At 50.9% G+C, this 19,844-nt stretch overlaps 1 protein-coding gene across 1 annotated transcript in view; it reads left to right on the top strand.

Moving 5' to 3' along the window:
• LOC140900848 (LIM homeobox transcription factor 1-alpha-like) overlaps positions 1-19,844 on the top strand; it is a 62,254-nt gene extending 42,410 nt beyond the window's left edge. Inside the window, 6 exon segments of the mRNA XM_073318742.2 lie at positions 9,154-9,386; positions 10,022-10,179; positions 11,201-11,278; positions 11,715-11,847; positions 14,478-14,636; positions 17,162-19,844. Coding sequence (XP_073174843.1) covers positions 9,154-9,386; positions 10,022-10,179; positions 11,201-11,278; positions 11,715-11,847; positions 14,478-14,636; positions 17,162-17,316 — 916 coding nt within the window. The 3' untranslated portion in view covers positions 17,317-19,844.

A 19,844-nucleotide genomic window follows, 5' to 3' on the forward strand; every position in this document is an offset into this window, starting at 1 on the left:
TGAGTGAAACTGTAAAGGATTCTCTGTAATAACGCAGCTGCTTACGAAGTTGCTTGGAGAGCCCTGGATGGGAGGTGCTAGAGATGGGGCACAGGGCAATGGTCACCAAGTGCAGTGTGGGTTTATGGTGCTACATCAGTCCCGTATGTGATCCGTATCACGTACAGTCACCACTTAGTACTCTGGGCGATACCTCTGCATTCTCTTGCTCACACAGGCCTCAGTCTCACCAGTCTTTGCACCCTCATGATGCTCAGGGATAGGGCTAACCTGGCAGGCATTCATCAGCCTCAGGGTCCCTTGCGCTGCCCCATCCTGCCCATCACATTTACCCACCCTTGCCCCAGCCCCCATGCAGGATCCCGACTGGAATGTGAGCGTCTGCAGCATGTCCAGCCGTTGCTGCAATCTAGCCCCTGAGCAGCTCCTTTAGGAGAGCCCGTTCCCTCCCCATCCAGCCCATGTGGTTTCCCCACAGGTCCCTCCCTGAAGTAGGCCAAACTCAGTTCTAGGAACTCGTTGATGTCCACTGCTTTGGGCTTCACTTGCCCCCCAAGGAATGATCCATTTCAGAGGGAAGGACAGATGGTTTGGGCCTCCAGGGACTGGCTGTTTAAGCAGAAAGTTTCCCATCACCAAAGAGTAGAGATCTCCCATCCTTCTGGTGACTGTGCACAGAGGACAGAGCGTTTGCACCTTTGGGAGCACGCTCTGCTCCTGAGATTGTGCTGCCAAGGGTTTCCCCTGAAGCGGGGAATGTTTGCTGCACAGATCCTGGCAGGAAGAGGGGCTGTATGGGGCCTGCTGTGCTTAAATTCTACCAGCGAGAGAACTGGCTTAATTAACTGTGGCTTGGGTGTGAACAGGACCCAAGGGCCCCTTTCTAGAGGAGAACCCCTGCGTGTCCCTTCCCGAGAGGCTAACAAATGCCCTGGGGGGAAGATCCGTGAGGAAGTGAGAGTCTCCCCAAAACTGCTCCTTCACTCTGGCCTCGGCGTTGCTAACGTGACATGGAAATGAAGCAGAGGGGAATTTTGCCCCTTAACCCCTCCCCACCTGCCCCATATTATTGAAGGAAGTCTCTGCTATTGTGGAGTGAAATAAACTCCTTGAAATGAAAGAGAGTATTGTATTTCCAGCGCCTCCTCATTCCACCCTGTGTGTCTCACCCCCCCTGCTCCTAGCCCGGCATGAAATCTGGAAAGGGGCTTTACAAGTTCCACTTCAATATTTCAGACAGCTACGATGGATTTTGCAGCTCAGTGTTAAGTAAACAGACCTTGCTTAAGCCAGGACTGCTTCATTTTGACTAAACCCTAACTAAATAAGCTGGCTTCATGGAGCACAGGCCTCATGGCTTTCAAGGCCGCCTTAGCCCTTGCTTCATTAACACCTTTTAATCCCACTGGTACAATCTTATACGCTCCAAATTACCCTTCCCAGGCCTGGGTCAGGGCCCTCCGTGCTGCCACACAACAGGTCAGAGAACTGCTCAATAACTTGCTGCTCAGCTCAGCCCCATCTGGAGTCCCTTGGAGGGGCAGAGCCCTCGCTCTGACTGTGATTCCTTCTCCAGAGCAGTCTGCAAGGAGAACGGTGCCTCCAAGAGCGACAGGTCTGGCTCTGTAGGGATTAATGGGCTGTTTAGGGAGTTGCGGTATTTTACTAGCACTTGAATCCGATAGATGATGGAGTCTATTAAATAGCTGAAAACAGTTGGTCTCTGTAAACCCTTCCCAAATATTCTGTTGAAGAGGCAAACCGTATCAATGAGCTGCTGTAGAAGGAAATAGAAACAAGATATCAGACTTTTCTGGGGCTTGTGCAGTTCAAAAGAGATGAATAGAGGGAACTTGGACCAAATACCCAAACAAAAGCACTCCTGAACTCTAGGGTGTGTGAAATCTGTCTCTGAATTTTGCAGCTGGGAGGGGGGGTGCCTCTCTCTAGCATCCAACTTCCATGCTTTTTTGCAACAGTCACCTCTCTCCCCTACCATGGCATGGTTAGAAATTTTTGCTAAACTTCCTAGGGAAAATTAGTTAAACTCCAAGTCTTTCACAGCTGTTTCAGTGACTGAACAGTTTGCCTTTCATTCAAAAGCAAATTCTAAAGGGTGGGGATGGGGCAACTCTGCGCTGCAGAAGCGGATGTTGATTGTTTGAAGGAAAATGGGAACGCGGAATGCAACCAGATCTATACCTTATGGTGAGCAAAATTCATCTTGGTGCACCAGTTAAGTGCCACTTAAATCCAGTGCATAGGCCCTCTGAAAAGAGTGTATTGCACCCAGTGTGAGGGTGAGTGACAGCAGCAGGCAGGGGATGCCGGATCTCAGGGTTCTAAAATCTTGTAAATGACACACAGTATAGCTCCATGGAGGATTTTACTTTGGGAACAAAGGCAGAAAGATAACTGCATGTGGGGAAGATGATGTCCCTCCGAAGGGGTCTCTAAAGTTCCACCCAGTGATCATATGCACTGCACACTTTGATAACTGAAGCATGAGCCATGGATGGTCAATCCACAACTGATGAAAGGAAATCATTTGTCGTACAGTATGTGATTAGGCTGCGGAACTCATTGCCACAAGATGTAGTTGAGGCCAAGAACTGAGCAGTGGCCATTTCTAAAGATAACAAGAATATCCAGAGTTACAATAATTAATGCTAACAGGTATTTTTGTAGGTATACAAAACCTCAGGCATGAAAGCTTAGGCCAATCTCTAAAGATTAGTGGTCAGGATGAGACCTTAATGAGGAGCAGATTACCCACATCATAGCTCCTGAAGGGTTTCCTGCACCTTCCTCTGAAGCAACTGGTGCTGGGCGTTACCGGAGACAGGACTTTGGGCTAGATGGGCCATGGGTCTGATCCCATCTGGCAATTCCTATGGTCCTGCGGCAGGACCCAGTGCTGCATTTTCTCTGTGATAGGGGGCTGCTCTCTCTGTGATAGCTCTCAACTGTACAGTGACAGCCCACTCAGCCGCTGATGTCTGTCCAGCCCGCAAAGTGGAGGATTGAGCTGTCGGACAGCAGCATTCCAGCATGAGCCTGATGTGTCTTTGTCCTTGTCTGGATGGTACAGCTGCTGCCTATGAGAAAATGCTTGGTACAGGTGCACCTTCTAAGAGGCAATTTACCAACCTCCTGTTCTGTCAGCAGCACTGGGCCCTGTCCCTGGCTGCCCCAGAGGCTTTTCCATGTAGCTCTTCAGAGCAGATTTTCTCAAGTATGAGCCAGCTTCCCTGCCCACCATCCACAGACACTTGTTCCATGGAGCAATCTCTCCTCCATGCCCTTTTAACATGGTTCCTTTTCCAGCAGGAAACACAAATTCCACCATTTGTAGAATTAATTAATTTGATGCAGGCTGAGCAGGTACGAAGAAGGTGACAGATATCTGTATTAACTTTACAAATGTTATGTGCCTCTACTTGATTACTACCATGCTGTCTACTACATGGTTGCAGAGTTCATTCAGTCCCAGGTGGCTTTTGCACACTGTAGGAACTGAGATCAATGGCTGTAGATAGCCTAGTTGCTGGTGCTTAATGGACAAGACAAGGGTCAAGGTCTTTTGTTTTGTCTCTAAGTGGGAAAGGGACAGGGCTCTTCAAGCAGGAAACCTTAAATAAAGAACTTGGAAACTGTTAAGACAGCAACCCTGATGCACAGAGGCAGGGTCTGCAGTGATGCAGACGGTAACACGGTCCCCAGAAGAGATAGCATATCAGAGCTAAATCGAGCCCACCTCAGTGTGTAGCCCTTTTATAGTTCTAATCCTTTTCTCTCTGGTTGCTATATTCCCATGGATAAAATAAATAATGCTTTGTTGTGGGTGTCATTGCATTTTCTTCCTGGTCACAGCTCCCAAAGGGGAGTCTATAGAAGGGGCCAAACTCAGTTGGACCTGCCAAGGAAACATGGTTGGTAAGCAAGGGTGCTGTGCCCTGGAGACCCAGTGTAAAAGTGGAGTGAATCACTGAGAGACATGTAGGCACCAGACTGTCACTGGAAAGGGTGCCTATGAAGAAACTGAAGGGTATGTCTATACTGCAATCAGGAGATGTGATTGTAGCACGTATAGACGTAGCTGAACTAGCTAGATCAACGCTAGGCCAAGTACATCTAAACATGCTGCAGTCGCACCTACAATTGCTGTGTAGACATCCTCTGACTGAGGGATCAAAGGTACAGCTCACTCTGAACTATGGCAGCTGGTGAATGAGTACACCTGCTCAAACTACCCAAACAGTGAGCAGTGACTGCCTCTGTCCCTGTCCCTCGCTCTCCCCACACAGGCCCATCACTCAATGGAGAGGAGTCATTATGGAGTTTAGAGAGGAAAGTTGAGGTTTGGGTCCAAATTTGAAGACACCACATGTTTCTTCTCAAACTGTTGGCCTCTGATTCCAGCTGAGACCTAAGCTGCAGTGGAAATGTTTTACTTGAAAACCTTCTGTTCCCTGCTAGTGATCAAATGCAGCAGGAGCAATGCTTTTGTCTGCTCAGCGACGTGCAAACACAATCCAGCATTGAATTCCTTTATACGTTTCAACAAGTGCAGCGAAGTGTGAGGCTTATGTAACTACTTGATCCTGTCATGGGGGTTTCACACAAACACACAACCTCATGCCAATTGTCAGTTCAATTCATTATTGTTATTTATTATTTGTATTGTTGTAGCACTTAGGAACCCAAGTCACAGACCAGGACCCCATTGTGCCTCGGTGCTGTACAAACAGAGAACAAAAAGATGCTTCCTGCCTCAAGGAACTTACAATATAAGATAAGAAACAACAGGTGGATACAGGCAGGGAGCACAAAGAAACAATGAGACAATATTGGTTGGCATGGTGGGCAGTGGTCTCTGCACACCAGCTACCTACCCGGTGTCACAGCTATACTTCTTCAGTGAGACTTTTTGGCATGACTAGCTGCATGAGCATTGCCAAAGTGTGAGAAAAAGACCGACCTTTCAGGTATCTGTCAAGGGTGGGTAGGACCCATCTAACACATCGCCTTCTTTCTGGAAGTTTGATTGCAGTATGGCCTCCATGGGTAATGCACCTGTCCCTGTAGTTTGTGAGTGCCAGAAAACGTGGGGGCAGGATGGCTTAGAGGGCTGGAAATGGGACATTGAGCCTTTTGCCTGTAGGTAACTAATCCACATGTGGTCCCAGGTCAGCAGTGGGTGAAAGTTGATATGATCTGAATGCCGGCTTGTGCCCTGGGGTATGTGAAACAATTTGGCTGTTGAACAAGTGGGCAGTACCACAGTTAGCATCACGCTGCATCCTCATTGGCTGACCGGACCACAGGGTCTGAACTCGCTCCTCGCACTGGGTGCGTTCTTCCAAAGAAGGTGAGGGATGTTCCTAGTGGATGGGAAGCTCTCCCTGCAGCTGCCTGGGCTGTCCCCTCTCTGTGGACACACCCAGGGCTGTCAATCCAGCACCTTTGCTGATGCTAAATTCACTTCAAGTAATGAACCTGGAAACCCAGTTAATATCTACAACATCCTCCCATGTGGCTTCCCGGGGCAGCTGCATTCAGACACCATGCAACCATGTTCTCACCGCAGCCGCCCTTCCCTCCTCTCAGAATACTGGCTGCAACGGAGATGTATTCTGTTCCTATGACAACCCAAACAATATTACCTTGACTTAAATGGATTCAGGCGATATTAAAACCGGCCTCTTTAGGAATTCCTAGTGTTGGAGGGGCTGAGAATTTTAATTTTGTGTAATGCGAGCTGACACCGTGTTTATGAGCTGCTTGCTGAATGTTTTCTTCAATTAGTACAAAGCAGAGCAGATTTGTTTTCAGGGCTTAGCTTGGGAAAGGGAGGGTGTGGGGCACATAGTTCCTATGTGAAATTGAGTTATGTTACTGCAGCTGTGCATCCCTCAATTGATCACAGCTGGAAAGCCCATCCTATGAAATCCAGGTGAGATGGCCAGCACCTGAAGGGGTCTTTAGACAAGACTCACTAACTGCCTCGTTCTAATAGCAATAGGATAAAGGGGCGAGTCAGCTTGGCACCTATTGGGAAGCTGGGAATGGGCAGGCCTCTTCTCCCAGCGCTGATATCTGTTTCCAGGTAGCTTTGCTCCACCTAGTACCTCTCACAGCTTTCACATTTAAAACCAGTGCATGCACACTCAAACACATGTGCATTTGCACACTCAAGACATTCACCTGACCTTGTGCTTATCTCTACCATACCCTGTCCTGTGCAGGATCAAGATGAAAGCAAGTTTTATGTCAGGAAGTTTCCCTTTCCCTGCCCCTCCCAAGCAATACTGAACAATTAGCCTGCAAAACTCATTGCTACGGCATACAGTTGAGGTCAAAGGCATGGAAGGAAAAAGGACTAAAAATAGCTTAGATATTTATCTGCATAATGGAAATGTCCATAGCTGTCATGGTAAGGATTTAAGGATTTTGTACAAGAACTAAACCCTCTTTCAGGGCATGATCCCCGCTTCGGACTAATGGGAGTCAGGATGGAGAGCTATCCTGCAGAGTGGCTTGTATTCCTAATAATTCCTGAATTCCTAGTATTTCAACTGTTATGGCTGTAGCGCTAGCCACATGCTGGACCTATCCCTCACCTTCTAAAAGCCTGCATGTCTGGATGCACAAGAATGGTAGGGTTGGGGTATGTTACAGGAGTGTGACTGGACCTGCTGCTCCTGGGAAGAACTAGCTGAGACTAAACATGATCCATGGGACCAGTCTCTCTAAAGACCCAAGAACCTTCATGTTATGGAGATTTAGTCTCAAGTGTGGTACATACAAAAATTACTCCCATCCCTAGGAGGGAAATTCTGCAAACCAAGGAGACAGTGGAGAGCCGCTGCATTTAATAGTTAGGGTGGTTTGGGTTAAGATCTAATTCCAGAAGAGAGGCTGGGCACGTTCAGTGACTCGTGCTTTGCATTTTTACAGTTACCACAACCAGTATTAGAGCACTCTTCAGCAAACAAAGGCATACCTAGATCCAGTGGCTGGGCATAAGTAATTAGCTGGTAATTAGCCATTGGAACAGTCTCCAAAGGGATGTGGTGGATTCTCTATCACTTGGAGTCTATAAATGGAGATTGGGTCTCTTTCTAAGAGAGATGCTCTAGCCTAACCACAGACTATTGCAGGAAGCCCTGGGTGAAATTGTCTGGCCCGAGCTATGCAGGACGTCAGACTACATGAACAGTAAGGACCTTCTAGGCTTAAAGTCTAGGAACATAAATAACTTGTTACTCGGTAATAAGCCACATGCTTGTAACTGATCACAGATCACAGTTAACACGGAAGTGTTTACTTTGTCTTTTCACCTCTGCTTGCCACACCGGATGCTGGTGTCAGAGAGGAACAGATTTGTAGGCAGCCCACCTCTGGGACTGTGCCTGGAGCATGCATCCCACCTGCTCCTCTGGGGCAGTGTGTCGGTGTGGGTTTGGTTTTTAAACACGTCACTCAGTGTTTTTCTTTATACTGAACTTCCATTTCAAACTCAATTTTTAAAGTAAAACGTGACTCACAAAAAGACGGGGGTGGGGGTGGGGATGTGGAGAGAGATGGAGAGGAACACAGACAGACAGAGAAAGAGAGACAGCAAGAAATCCCGCGCGGCTCCAGTTGGAATGTCCCAGCTGCTGCAGGCGAAGGCCATTGCGCAGCACAGCTCCATGGTGGTATTTGGAAGGGATGAGCTCTCCCCTGTAATCCTCTCCATCCCGCTCCGCAGAGTTTGCCAGGAGGATTAACCCAGTCTTGTTCTCAATCCCAGTTTATGAGTTCCCTGCTGGTGGGGAAGATCCTGTGTGTTTAAACAACAGCCTAATTAATCCCCATTTTATTACTTTCTCTTGTCAAGTGGCTAAATGGAAGCTGTCAGCCGGCAGCCACCATGCTCACATTTGTTTAGATCCCAAATTACTTCATCAGAACCATCTGCTCTGAACACCGGGCACTCAGCGATTGTTTATTTCTCTCTCAGGACGCCGCAAGGGCCACAAACAGCCTCCTCCGGGGTTCCCCGTGCCGGATCCATACAGTCCCCAGGGACTACGTTATTAAAATGAGTTTAGGGGTCTCGAAGGAAGCCTTACCTGCTGAGACCACACTAACAGACTGAGCCGGGTACCATGGTCCCTGGGGGCTTCTCTGTCCTCAGGCTGCATTCACTGACTCCACTGGCCTGAATAGAGTGAGAGGTATCGGCCCTGAATGAGCCTCCAGCAAAGTTCATTCAAGGGCAGAAGAGGCACTTGGGACAGCTCAGCCACACCCAGGAGGGCAGCGTGGGCGCTGACTCCACAGGGAGTTGAAAGGCCGGGCAGGCGTGTTCCTTGCAGAGCTAGCTGGGGAAGTCAGCGGCAGCATGAGCCAGGAGCAGTGGACCTAGCCCAGTGAAACCACTACCCATCTAGGGGTTATTTTTGATACCTGTAGGGCCGAATCCTTAGCGAAGGTCAGCGAGCACAGCTCCTTTGACTCCACCAATGGCCTTTTATACCGGCTAATGACCTGGCCCCTGGTTTCCATATTCCACTTTGTGGTGCTTCCCTGGGCCCTTTCCCACACCCCCTCTCCTCCCCCTCACCAGGTCACTGAGCTGGTAACCCAAACTCACTTGCTCTCTGTCATCCTGTTCAGAACCACCGGACTTGCTTGGGAGCGCCTGGCAGGCCCAGCCCGACCCTGCCTCAGTGGCCTGGGGCCTGTGTCAGCCCCCAGAGCACCCGATGCTGCTGTTTTCTGTCCTCCCCGCCGCAAGGGAGAACTGGAGCCTTTCCCAGCAGCTGCGGAGCCCCCTGACTGGTGGGACTCCTGACCCCTCATACATCTGCTCTACCTGTTCCAGTTATCAGTGCAGGCATTTATACCGTGGCATCACAGTGCCCGTCCGTATCTATAGTGTCTAGCAGAGAACAACCCTCACCCTGAGCCACTGCTCTGACCACTGAAGCCCCAGTCATAACCGGAACCCCCTTAAACCACTCCAGAATCTAGGTGTTAGCCCTATCAACCCAATACTTCCCATAGCTCCAATACCCCCTGAGTCCTTCCTAGCGCCGCTGCCCCCGTAGCCCTAACCCCTCGTCCCTGGCTGACTGCTTTGTTCCCTCCCTGGCCACACAGGCTCTTCCAGACCAAGTGCAGCAGCTGCCTGAAGGCGATTGCCCCATCTGAATTCATCATGCGGGTGCTGGAGAACGTCTACCACGTCCACTGCTTCTTCTGTTGCGAGTGCGAGCGGCGCCTGCAACGTGGGGACGAGTTTGTGCTCAAGGAGGGGCAGCTGCTGTGCCGCGGCGACTATGAGAAGGAGAAGGAGATGCTGAGTGCCATCAGCCCTGCACCCACGGAGTCTGGTGAGGGGCCACAGGGGACCTACCTCCTCGGGGCCAACAGAGAAGGAGGGGATGGAGCGAGTGGACCCCCCCCACAGGGCTGGGACTGCGGGGGTCAGAGGACCAACCCCCTCAGCACTGGGGTTCATGGCACTGCTAATGTAGGGTGTTGCAGGGATACTGCCTGGTCCCCAGGGGACAGGGCTGTAAGATTGGGAGATGTGGGATGCCCATGGAGGGGTCCAGTCTGTGTCCTCTGAAGCATCTGTCCACTGACCACTGTCTGAGCCACGAGCCGGGACCTTGGGCTAGACCGATGGCCCCTTGGTCTGATCCAGAGCGGCAGGGAGGGAGTGAATGGCGGGGACACTAGTGGTCTGATCTGAAGGGTCAGGGGTGGGTGGATACTGGGATAGAAAGGTCCATTGGTCTGATCTGGGCTAGCCAATAGGGAATAATATTGGGCTAGATGGGCCTTGCTGGTCCTATGCACTGTATCTCGGGACAGGAGCCCTTAAGGTCATGGCCCTTGCTGAGGACGTAAGGGACCAAAACCCTGAAAGGGGAGGAAATTTCCTGGCTTCGCTGCTACAGCAGTTGAGCCAGAGAGGCCCAGGCCTGCCCGTGGCAGTAACAGCTAACGGTTCCCCTTCCAGTGAAAAGCGAGGATGAGGATGGCAGCCACTCCCACGGCAGAGGAGGCGAGGAAGGCAAGGACCACAAGCGCTCCAAGCGCCCACGCACCATTCTCACCACTCAGCAGCGACGGGCTTTCAAGGCCTCCTTTGAGGTTTCCTCCAAACCCTGCAGAAAGGTAGAGTGCAGGAGGGAGCTTCCTCACTGCCTGGGCCAGAGTCCCCAGCCCGGCTTTTATGCTCGCAACCCCACCCTGTAGTCCTATGGCCTCAAAGCCCAGAGTCCTGCCTCTACACTCCCAGCTGGGCTGCAAAGCAAGTACTTCCAGAACACATCACAGGGGACTCCGGAAGAGAGAGACCAGGTTCCCTTCTGACATGCGTCTGGCCCAGCAGCAGTGTGGCGCATATACCGTGGCTATCTGCTGACTCCCTTTCTGTGCACGGCAGCTTTAAGCCTCAGCGCAGCTTGGCAGCCAGCTTGTTTTCATTTCAGTGCAGATGGTTAGAGAGGAGATGCACACACTGGGCCAGAAGTTCCACTACCCTGCATCTTGTGCTGTCATTTATGCCAGTGCAGAGTAGGTGCCTTCTGGTCTGAGAGCGTTTCACGCCCACTGTCCACTCGTGTGAAGGATGGCATGAGGGGAATTAGGACCACTCTGAGCCGTTTCATAGGCAGCAGCTTCTCTTGTTCTCTTTCTCCTCTAGGTAGTGTCAGGTGTTTATAGTACTGTGCAGATGAATAGAAAGACAAGTTGCCTACCTTGGTGGGTTCACAGTGTAAATTCAGAGTAATGACAGGAGTGAAGTGGTAAACAGGAGTTAGGGGACCCTGCCCTTTGGGGGCACAGTTCCCTGCAGGGAGTGAGAGATTCCTCCTTTTAGATACTTTTCTGTGCCCATCATTTTCTAAACTCTTGAGAACGGACAACTTCTCTGTGGAACTTAGAATCCTAGGACAGACAAAAACTCAGAAGTTAGGAGTAGGCACTTCATGTACAAGTCAACATGACTCATTGTTGGCAGCAGACTAGATTTGCAGCAGGTGTGAGTTTCTAGGAAAGATCTGGAAAGGGCAGGGGACCATCAGGTGCACAAGGTTAGGGACACTGTTCTAAACATCAGCTGAGTTGATCATTTCCCAATATAACAAAGCTCTAACCCACCTTTTCCGACTCCTCTCCCTTCTGCGGGTAGGTGAGAGAGACCCTCGCAGCTGAGACAGGCCTGACGGTCCGGGTGGTGCAGGTCTGGTTCCAGAATCAAAGAGCCAAGGTGAGTGACTGCTTTTCTCGTCGGAACCAAGCTCTGTGGCCCTGATTCTCAATTGCACTGAGGCCCTTTGCACCATTCTGGCAGTGTAACAGGGCAGAAACAGCTCTCTGAGAATCTCCCCCTACACAGGGGGCCTCCCCAACCTGTGCGGAGCTGGTGAAAAGACCCTGCTCCCAGACAGTGGCACATAGGGGTGGATTGAGGCCATGGCTGGTGTGCTCTTTGCTCTGATATTCTGTGCTTCCCAGGGCCTGTTGGGGCAACATGAAACCCTAATGAGGCTCTCTCTGCTTCAGGACAAGTGTCTGTGTAATATCTGCACTGCTCCTTCACTGGAGAGGGAGAAGGCAGCTGCCCAGCAGGGAGCTAACTGCAGTGCATTTCCCCAGCCAGACCCGTAATACAAATTTAGGGCCTTGCTTGCTTCTGCTGGCAGATGAAGAAGATCGCTCGCAGACAGCAGCAGCAGCAGCAGCAACAGCAGGAGCAGGAGCAGCTGGGCAACCCGCGTTTAGGGAGCGGCCGTGGGACCGGCCGCAGCAGCAGACAGAGCAATGATGACAGTGAAGGTGAGGCTTGGCAGAGCCTTGGGATCAGCTCCCTGCAATAGCAGGGAGGAAGCAATCTGGGACTGAGTGGGGTCGGCAGAGCTGTGCGGGCGTGGAGCGGGGGTGCTGCAAGGCAGGACTGAGGTGCACTGGCATAGCTGAGGGGAAAGGAAGTAAAGGGGAAAGTCTAGATTAGCTCCTCCTGGCAGACTGTCGGAGGAAAAAATGGTATAATGTGTAAAGCACAGGTCTGGGACTTGGAATTCCAGAGTTTCAGTCCCTGCTCTACTAAAATCCCTTTGAGACCTGGGACAAGTCACTTCCCCTCTCTGCCTCATAATCTGTACAATTATGATAAACCTACTTCCTAGGAAAAAGAGCGAGGCGTACTTGTGGCACCTTAGCTACCACAAGTATTCCTCATTCTTTTTGCTGATACGGACTAACACGGGTACCACTCTGAAACGAGTTCAGGGTTGTCACAATGTTTTGTAAATCTCTTTTTAAATCTCTTTTAGTCCTCAGATGTAAGGAAGGGGCTGTAGGAGAGTGAAAATTAATTGTGATCTTTGCATGCTTCAGTACATCTGATGTCCGTTGTGTCTGACTACGCAACAGGGGCTCAGTTATTTTACCAACAGGTGAATTGGGAGTCTCTTCAGTTTAGCTTTTACATAACAAAACCCATTTTTAATTTATGGCCATTTTACCTTTTACTCCGGGATTAAGGGTCCCATGCTCCCATACTAACAGCCCCTTCTCTGCACAGCACCCTAATGATGGTGAAAAGAATCCAACAGAGATACACTCAATCACTTGACAATATGGACCTGTCATAAAAATCTTGTCACAAGCAGTTTAGAGCCATACTCTAATGGCAGGACAAGATTTCCAGCAATGGCCTGTGATTTTGGATGAAAAGGGCCCAATTTCCAGAGGGCAGGTACTCAGCACTTTCTGGGTCTCTTTCACGTGTCTCAAGTTGGACACCCAGAAATCATTAGTCACTTCTGAAAATCTTTGGCTTCGGTTCCACAGGTGTAAATCCAGAATAAATCCATGGATTTCAGTGGAGTCACTCCCAATTTATGCCAAAGTAACCGAACACAGAATCTGGCCCAAAGTAACAGTCTTTTACTGCATATTTGTGCAGAGCCCCATGTAATTTGCAGGGCCCATTACAGTGGAGCCTGATCCTGGTGGAGGTCAGTGGGCACTACTGTATTACTCACCTCAGTCCCTGGAAAAATCATGGAGCAGGTCCTCAAGGAATCAATTCTGAAGCACTTAGAGGAGAGGAAAGTGATCAGGAACAGTCAGCATGGATTCACCAAGGGCAAGTCAGGCCTGACTAATCTAATTGCCTTCTATGATGAGATAACTGGCTCTGTGGATGAGGGGAAAGCAGTGAACATGTTGTTCCTTGACTTTAGCAAAGCTTTTGACACGGTCTCCCACAGTATTCTTGTCAGTAAGTTAAAGAAGTATGGGCTGGATGAATGGACTATAAGGTGGATAGAAAGCTGGCTAGATTGTCGGGCTCAATGGGTAGTGATCAATGGCTCCATGTCTAGTTGGCAGCCGGTATCAAGTGGAGTGCCCCAAGGGTCGGTCCTGGGGCTGGTTTTGTTCAGTATCTTCATTAAAGATCTGGAGGATGGTGTGGATTGCACCCTCAGAAAGTTTGCAGATGACACTAAACTGGGAGGAGAGGTAGATATGCTGGAGGGTAGGGATAGGATACAGAGGGCCCTAGACAAATTAGAGGATTGGGCCAAAAGAAATCTGATGAGGTTCAACAAGGACAAGTGCAGAGTCCTGCACTTAGGACGGAAGAATCCCATGCACCACTACAGACCAGGGACCGAATGGCTCGGCAGCAGTTCTGCAGAAAAGGAACTAGGGGTTACAGTGGACGAGAAGCTGTATATGAGTCAACAGTGTGCCCTTGTTGCCAAGGCGGCCAATGACATTTTGGGCTGTATAAGTAGGGGCATTGCCAGCAGATAGAGGGACGTGATTGTTCCCCTCTATTCGACATTGGTGAGGCCTCATCTGGAGTACTGTGTCCAATTTTGGGCCCCACACTACAAGAAGGAAGTGGAAACATTGGAAAGCGTCCAGCGGAGGGCAACAAAAATGATTAGGGGACTGGAACACATGACTTATGAGGAGAGGCTGAGGGAACTGGGATTGCTTAGTCTGCAGAAGAGAAGAATGAGGGGGGATTTGGTAGCTGCTTTCAACTATCTGAAAGGGGGTTCCAAAGAGGATGGATCTAGACAGTTCTCAGTGGTAGCAGATGACAGGACAAGGAGTAATGGTCTCAAGTTGCAGTGGGGGAGGTTTAGGTTGGATATTAGGAAAAACTTTTTCACTAGGAGGGTGGTGAAACATTACCTCGGGAATGCGTTACCTAGGGAGGTGGTGGAATCTCCTTCCTTAGAAGTTTTTAAGGTCAGGCTTGACAAAGCCCTGGCTGGGATGATTTAGTTGGGGCTGGTCCTGCTTTGAGCAGGGGGTTAGACTAGATGACCTCCTGAGGTCCCTTCCCACCCTGATATTCTATGATTCTATGATTATAATACATCAGAACATATTATCACATTCTGTACGCACTGCTTCCACCTGTTCCATTGATTCCACATTAGATGGAGCAAGTGTTCATGGACTAGATGGGCTCATGGTCCCCTATCCCAGGATTCCCCAGCAGCAGCTGCTGTCGCTGGATCAGAACAGCTACAGCACAGACTTGTACAGACAAGGGCTCACGCCGCCCCAGCTGCCAGGAGACCATCTGCATCCCTATGGTAAGCGGGTGGCGAGGAGGCTGATGTGACTCAACGCCAGAGCTGAGCTCAAACCGCAGTGTGGAGTGGTAGGACCCAGTCCCACTGTTATTACTGTCTGACCCATGCCCACCACAACCAGCGCAGAAAGAGACGCCAGGCAGGACGTGGCAGCTGTACAGATGGCAGAGTATTTAAGGGGTAATTTGTGTCTCATGCCTCTGGTTCAAAGCTACCCTGAGAAGGTGCCCATGAAGGGTGGGGGGGTCTCCCGGGATAAGGAGAAATAGCCCAGCAAGATGGGACAGGTCACCCTGCAGTACCTCACAAAGCCCAAGCTTTCAGGTCTAGGGCTCACAGACTGGATTCATTTTCTGGGTGGAGAAGGGAGGGGGATGGGAAGGCCAGGTAGAGGATATAGCAGGGGTGGCCAGATTGTGGCTCGTGAGCCACATGCGGCTCTTTTACAGTTAAAGTGTAGCTCCTGGAGGACCCCCCCCCACATTCTTCACCTACCAGACGGGGGGAGCTAAGGGCTTCTGCCCTGCGGCGGGGTGGTGGGGTTAGGGCCTTCTGCCAGAGACGACTGGTGCCTGCTGAGAGTGGGGGGGGGCACAATTTAAAGGTTCACAAACCCTGGAAAAAATCGGGGTGGGGGGCAAGTGATCCCATGTGTCCCGCTCATGCATCACCTCTGGCTTCTGCTCAGCGGGGAGCGGGCGTCTCAGGGCTTCAGCCGCACAGGAGGCATCTGCTGCAGCTTCAGCCCTGCAGGCACACGTGCCAGAGCTCGGGGCTTCAGCAGGAGTGGGGCTTGAAACCCCAAGCCCAGTCAGGTGTCTCCCATGGAGCTGAAGTTCCAAGACCCCCTTCCCTGCAGGGCTAAAACCCCAAGACCCCTCCATCCCCGCAGAGCTGAAGCCTCAAGCCCAGTCAGGGTTGAAGCCCTGAGCCCCGGCAGATGTGCCCCGTAGGATTGCCAGGTATCGGATTTTTGACCAGAACATCTGGTTGAAAAGGGACCCTGGTGGCTCTGGTCAGCATCACTGACTGGGCCATTAAAAGTCCGGTTGGTGGGGCTGGCAGGCTCCCTGCCTGTCTCCGTGCAGCTCCCGGAAGCAGACAGCATGTCCCCCGCTGCACCGTGTTCCACAGCTCCAATTGGCCGGGAACTGCCTCCAATAGGACCTGCAGGGGGCGGCAACTGCAAACGGAGGCAGCTCAGAGCTGCCTGGCCGCCCCTATGCCTAGGAGCCGAGGGACACGCTGGCTTCTTCCTGGGAGTCACCTGCACCCCGCACCCTCTCTCGGCTCCCAACCCCCAGCCCTGAGCCCGGTCCCACACCCAAACTCCCTCCCAGAGCCCACACCCCCTGCAGCCCAGAGCCCCCTCCTGCACCCTGAACCCCTCATTTCTGGCCCCGCCCTGGAGCCCGCAACCCCAGCCGGGGCCCTCACCCCCTCCAGCAGCCCAACCCCCGCCCCAGCCCAGTAGAAATGAGCAAGTGAGTAAGGGTGGGGGAGAGCGAGCGACAAAGGGAGGAGGGGATGGAGTGAGCAGGGGGCGAGGCCTCAGCGAAGGGGTGGGTCAGGGCAAGGGTATGACCTCGGAGAAGGGGTGGTCAGGGCGGGGCCTCAGAGAAGGGGCGGGTCAGAGCAGGGGCGGGGCCTCAGAGAAGGTGTGGTCAGGGGCAGGGCCTCAGAAGGGACAGGTTAGGGCAGGGGTGTGGCCTCAGGGAAGGGGCGGGGCAGGAGTGGGCCAAGACTGTTCGGTTTTGTACGATTAGAAAGTTGGCCACCCCAATGCCCTGGCTCTTGAACTTCTGAAAACTGTCATATGTGGTTCGAAGGGTCAGTAATTTTGGCCACCCCTCGGACATAGGGTGAAATTCAGGGCCAGCACAAGTCCTAGCTCGCTGCCCACCAACCCCTCCCTGCTGCGCAGGGCACATCACAAGACTTAGACACCATTCAAGTGCCACTTACGTCCTAATTTGAAGATTTAAGCAGGATTTAAGAGTGCGTAAGGCCCTGCCCAGGGGTGAGAGGCTGGGGGGAGGCTGGGCCTTGTGCTCCCGGGAACTGCAGTGGCGAAAGGAGCAGAACATGGGGATGCCGCTCCCAGGAGCCAGCGCCCCGCACCGGCAGCTCCTCCGGCCCAGCCGTACCGCTCCCAGCCCCACCCCCCCCGCCCTTCCACACAACTGTGTCTCCTGTCTGGGGTCTGTACAGCCCTGCCGGAGGACAGGGCTGGGGACAGTACAGCCGCACTGGCTCCTGAGAGCAGCGGCCCCATGTTCTGCTCCTTTCGCCGCTGCAGTTCCTGGGAGAGCCCTGCAGTTCAGCAGATACCGATTTCTATTCGTGGATATCCGCATCTACAGATAGATACTTGTATCTGCGAAGGGCTCTACAATTAATTCTTGAAAATGTGTCTTTCTGGTAGGGTGTACCGGCAATAAATGTCTTAAAGGTACGGCGTACCTGACCGTACCGGCTTACTTCACCATTGTCTTTCTCTCACTTTCCTTTGCTTCCTCCTCTAGACTCGGAAGGTGTTTTCCATGACATGGACAGCGACAGCATCAGCCACTTGGGAGACTGCCTGCTGTCAACAGCCGAAGCCAACCTCCTCCAAGCCCGAGTGGGTAACCCCATTGACCGACTCTACTCTATGCAGAACTCCTACTTCACCTCCTGACCATGGGAAAGTCCTGGTCCGTTTGTGAGTGTCTTGGACAGACATTGTTCTGAATTCAGAAGGAGGAGTGGGGAGGAGAAATAACCCTTCAGAGAAACTCTTTGAACCCCGCACAATGGAAGAGGCGGCTGGGTTTGCCAAGCACATAAGCACTAATTCATGAGGACCTTCCACAGCCCAGAGGACTCAACTGCGTTGCCTCTCCCCTCCTTTTCTCTAGCCACAAGTAGATGGGTGACATGATGTTGTTTAGCTGTAACTGTAGCAGTTTGTCCAGTGTTTATGCTTTAGAGCATTACATTCTTCAAACGAGACTGGCCAAGTTGCCCAGAGTCAGGCTTGGAAGCGGCATCTCCTCTGTTGGCTGCATTTATTTAAACCTTGGTGCAGCTGATCCATTTGTGGTGCCATTGTGCCCCGCTGCGAGGGATTTCACCAGCCTGCCCCCTCCTGGGCCTGCGTCATGGGAAAACATTCATTTTCCTTGGGGAAGGCCAGTGACTGAGGATGCCTCTACTTGATACCACTGCCATTTTGGAGGCTGCCTGCAAGGGGGGTGATTTAGGCTTTTTAATGGCTGACACCATGGAGAAATGCAAGACAGGTTGGTCCCTGAGGGAAACGGCTTTGCTTGGGGACAGTATTCACCTCCAGGAACAAAAGATTATTTGGTCTCTGTTATGATGCGAGGAAGCCAAGGGACATGTCCCTGAAGAGAGTAACACATCTAGAATGGTGTATCAGCCTCTCCCAACTGCCTCTGCACCCCTCCCTTTAAAAGGAGGCTCACTCCATCCATTTAAAGTGGAGTGAAGATCTCATTCTCACAGCTGTAACACTGCAGATGCTGTCTTCACTGGCTGCTGTTTGTTTCTTTTAAAACTAGTGGTGTGAACAGATATTATTTAAAAATGTTCTTACCAGAAACCCCTCCCTACATGTTTCCATCTTGAGTGGGATTTCTCCCCCTAACTATTTACCCAGTTCACTGGGATCTTCCCAGTGTTTTGCTTCCCTCAAATACATGAGGCGAAGAAAGGGTTCAATTGCGTTATCTTGGAATGTGCTCTGTGCCAAGTCACTTCCCCTCCAACAGACTGAGTTTGTCCGTGGCTTTGAAAGCAGCAGGTAGGACGCCCAGATTCCGCTGAGAGACAGCACTGTTTCTTTGGATGGGGAGGACCAACACTTCTCTAAGCATGAAGTTCTTACAAGCTCTCAGTGTGGGGCAGTTTAGGGTTAGAGATTAGCAGGCAGGGTTGGGGTTTTGGCATGGAAGGTTTATAAAAGATGCAACAGACAGCAGGAGAGAGTGAGTGGAAGTTTAAATCAGATATTTAAGAAGAAAATTCTTTACTCACTCACCCAGTATTTTATGTTTCGGATACTGTATGGACAGCTGGCACCCCCAGAAATGGCAAATGGTTCCCTGTGAGCCCCGTTTTGCGCAGGCTGGTGGAAGGAGTAAGAGCCTCCAGAATTTGCCTTCACTCAGTTATTCAAACACTCACTGAGGAGAGGACATCCCCAATGGAAAATAATAACTTGGCATGAGCAGGACATTTAAACCCTGATCCCTAGAGTTGCAAATCCAGCAGTTAGGTTTGTGTTGCAGCTATCAGAGAACCTGGCTCACTGATGTTTCTGTACATAGTGTCGATTAGGTTCTAAGCTCCCCCGCTTCATCAATCTGGTTTCCAAGTTATGCAAACCCTTCTCAAATGTAAAGGAAGAAAAGGCTAATAGTTATCATTGCTGTATTTCTGTGGGAGAAATTTGTGAACATTAATAATCATGAGCTTTGGGAGCACAAGAGACCCATTCCCAATATGTGTTGCCGTCTATCAGGAATTCCCCATCTAGTCAAGGGAGCTCATGGAGACCAGGCACAAAAAACTGGTGCATAACTGAACCAGAACCTTCGTAAAGCTCATACCATCATTGCTTCCCCCATTAATACAGTTGTGTAAATGTGCCATTCATCCACGGGCAGTCCCCTTGCCTCTTTGTTTACAAAATGATACTTTTTATCTGGATCCTCCCACGGTCATCAGTATTGGATGATTTTTGCCTTTCAGGCAGTTGTGTAAATAGTTTACAGACATTTTGATGTTTCATTTAAGGGGAGTGTCCTCTCCTGGGGGACCTGGCAATTTGTGAGTTACCTCCATCCCCACAGGCAAGTTCTGTGGAAGCAGTTTTTCCCTGCTCCTTCCAGCCTGAGTTGCTGCACTCGGTCCATTCCCACCTCTGTTGTGTGTCTCTCCGCCCATAAGAAATGAGACTGAAAACTCCCAGCGCTGTTTCTTTCTTTCTTTCAGTAGCTTTTGCACTAGAAATGGTCTCAGTTTAGATTAAGTTTGAAGAGAATGTTTCAGTGAACCATGTGCAAATTGATATGTTTCCTCCAAGCGCTGGAGGCAGCTTCACCCCTGAAATCCTACCTTTGCTCCCATTGTGATCCAGTGCTGTAATGTGCCAGTGTTTTTGCATGTACATTTGGAAATAAAAACGAACTTAAAGCTGAA

This window comes from Lepidochelys kempii, chromosome 20 (genome assembly GCF_965140285.1).
Source record: "Lepidochelys kempii isolate rLepKem1 chromosome 20, rLepKem1.hap1, whole genome shotgun sequence".
Taxonomy (NCBI): Eukaryota; Metazoa; Chordata; order Testudines; family Cheloniidae; genus Lepidochelys; species Lepidochelys kempii.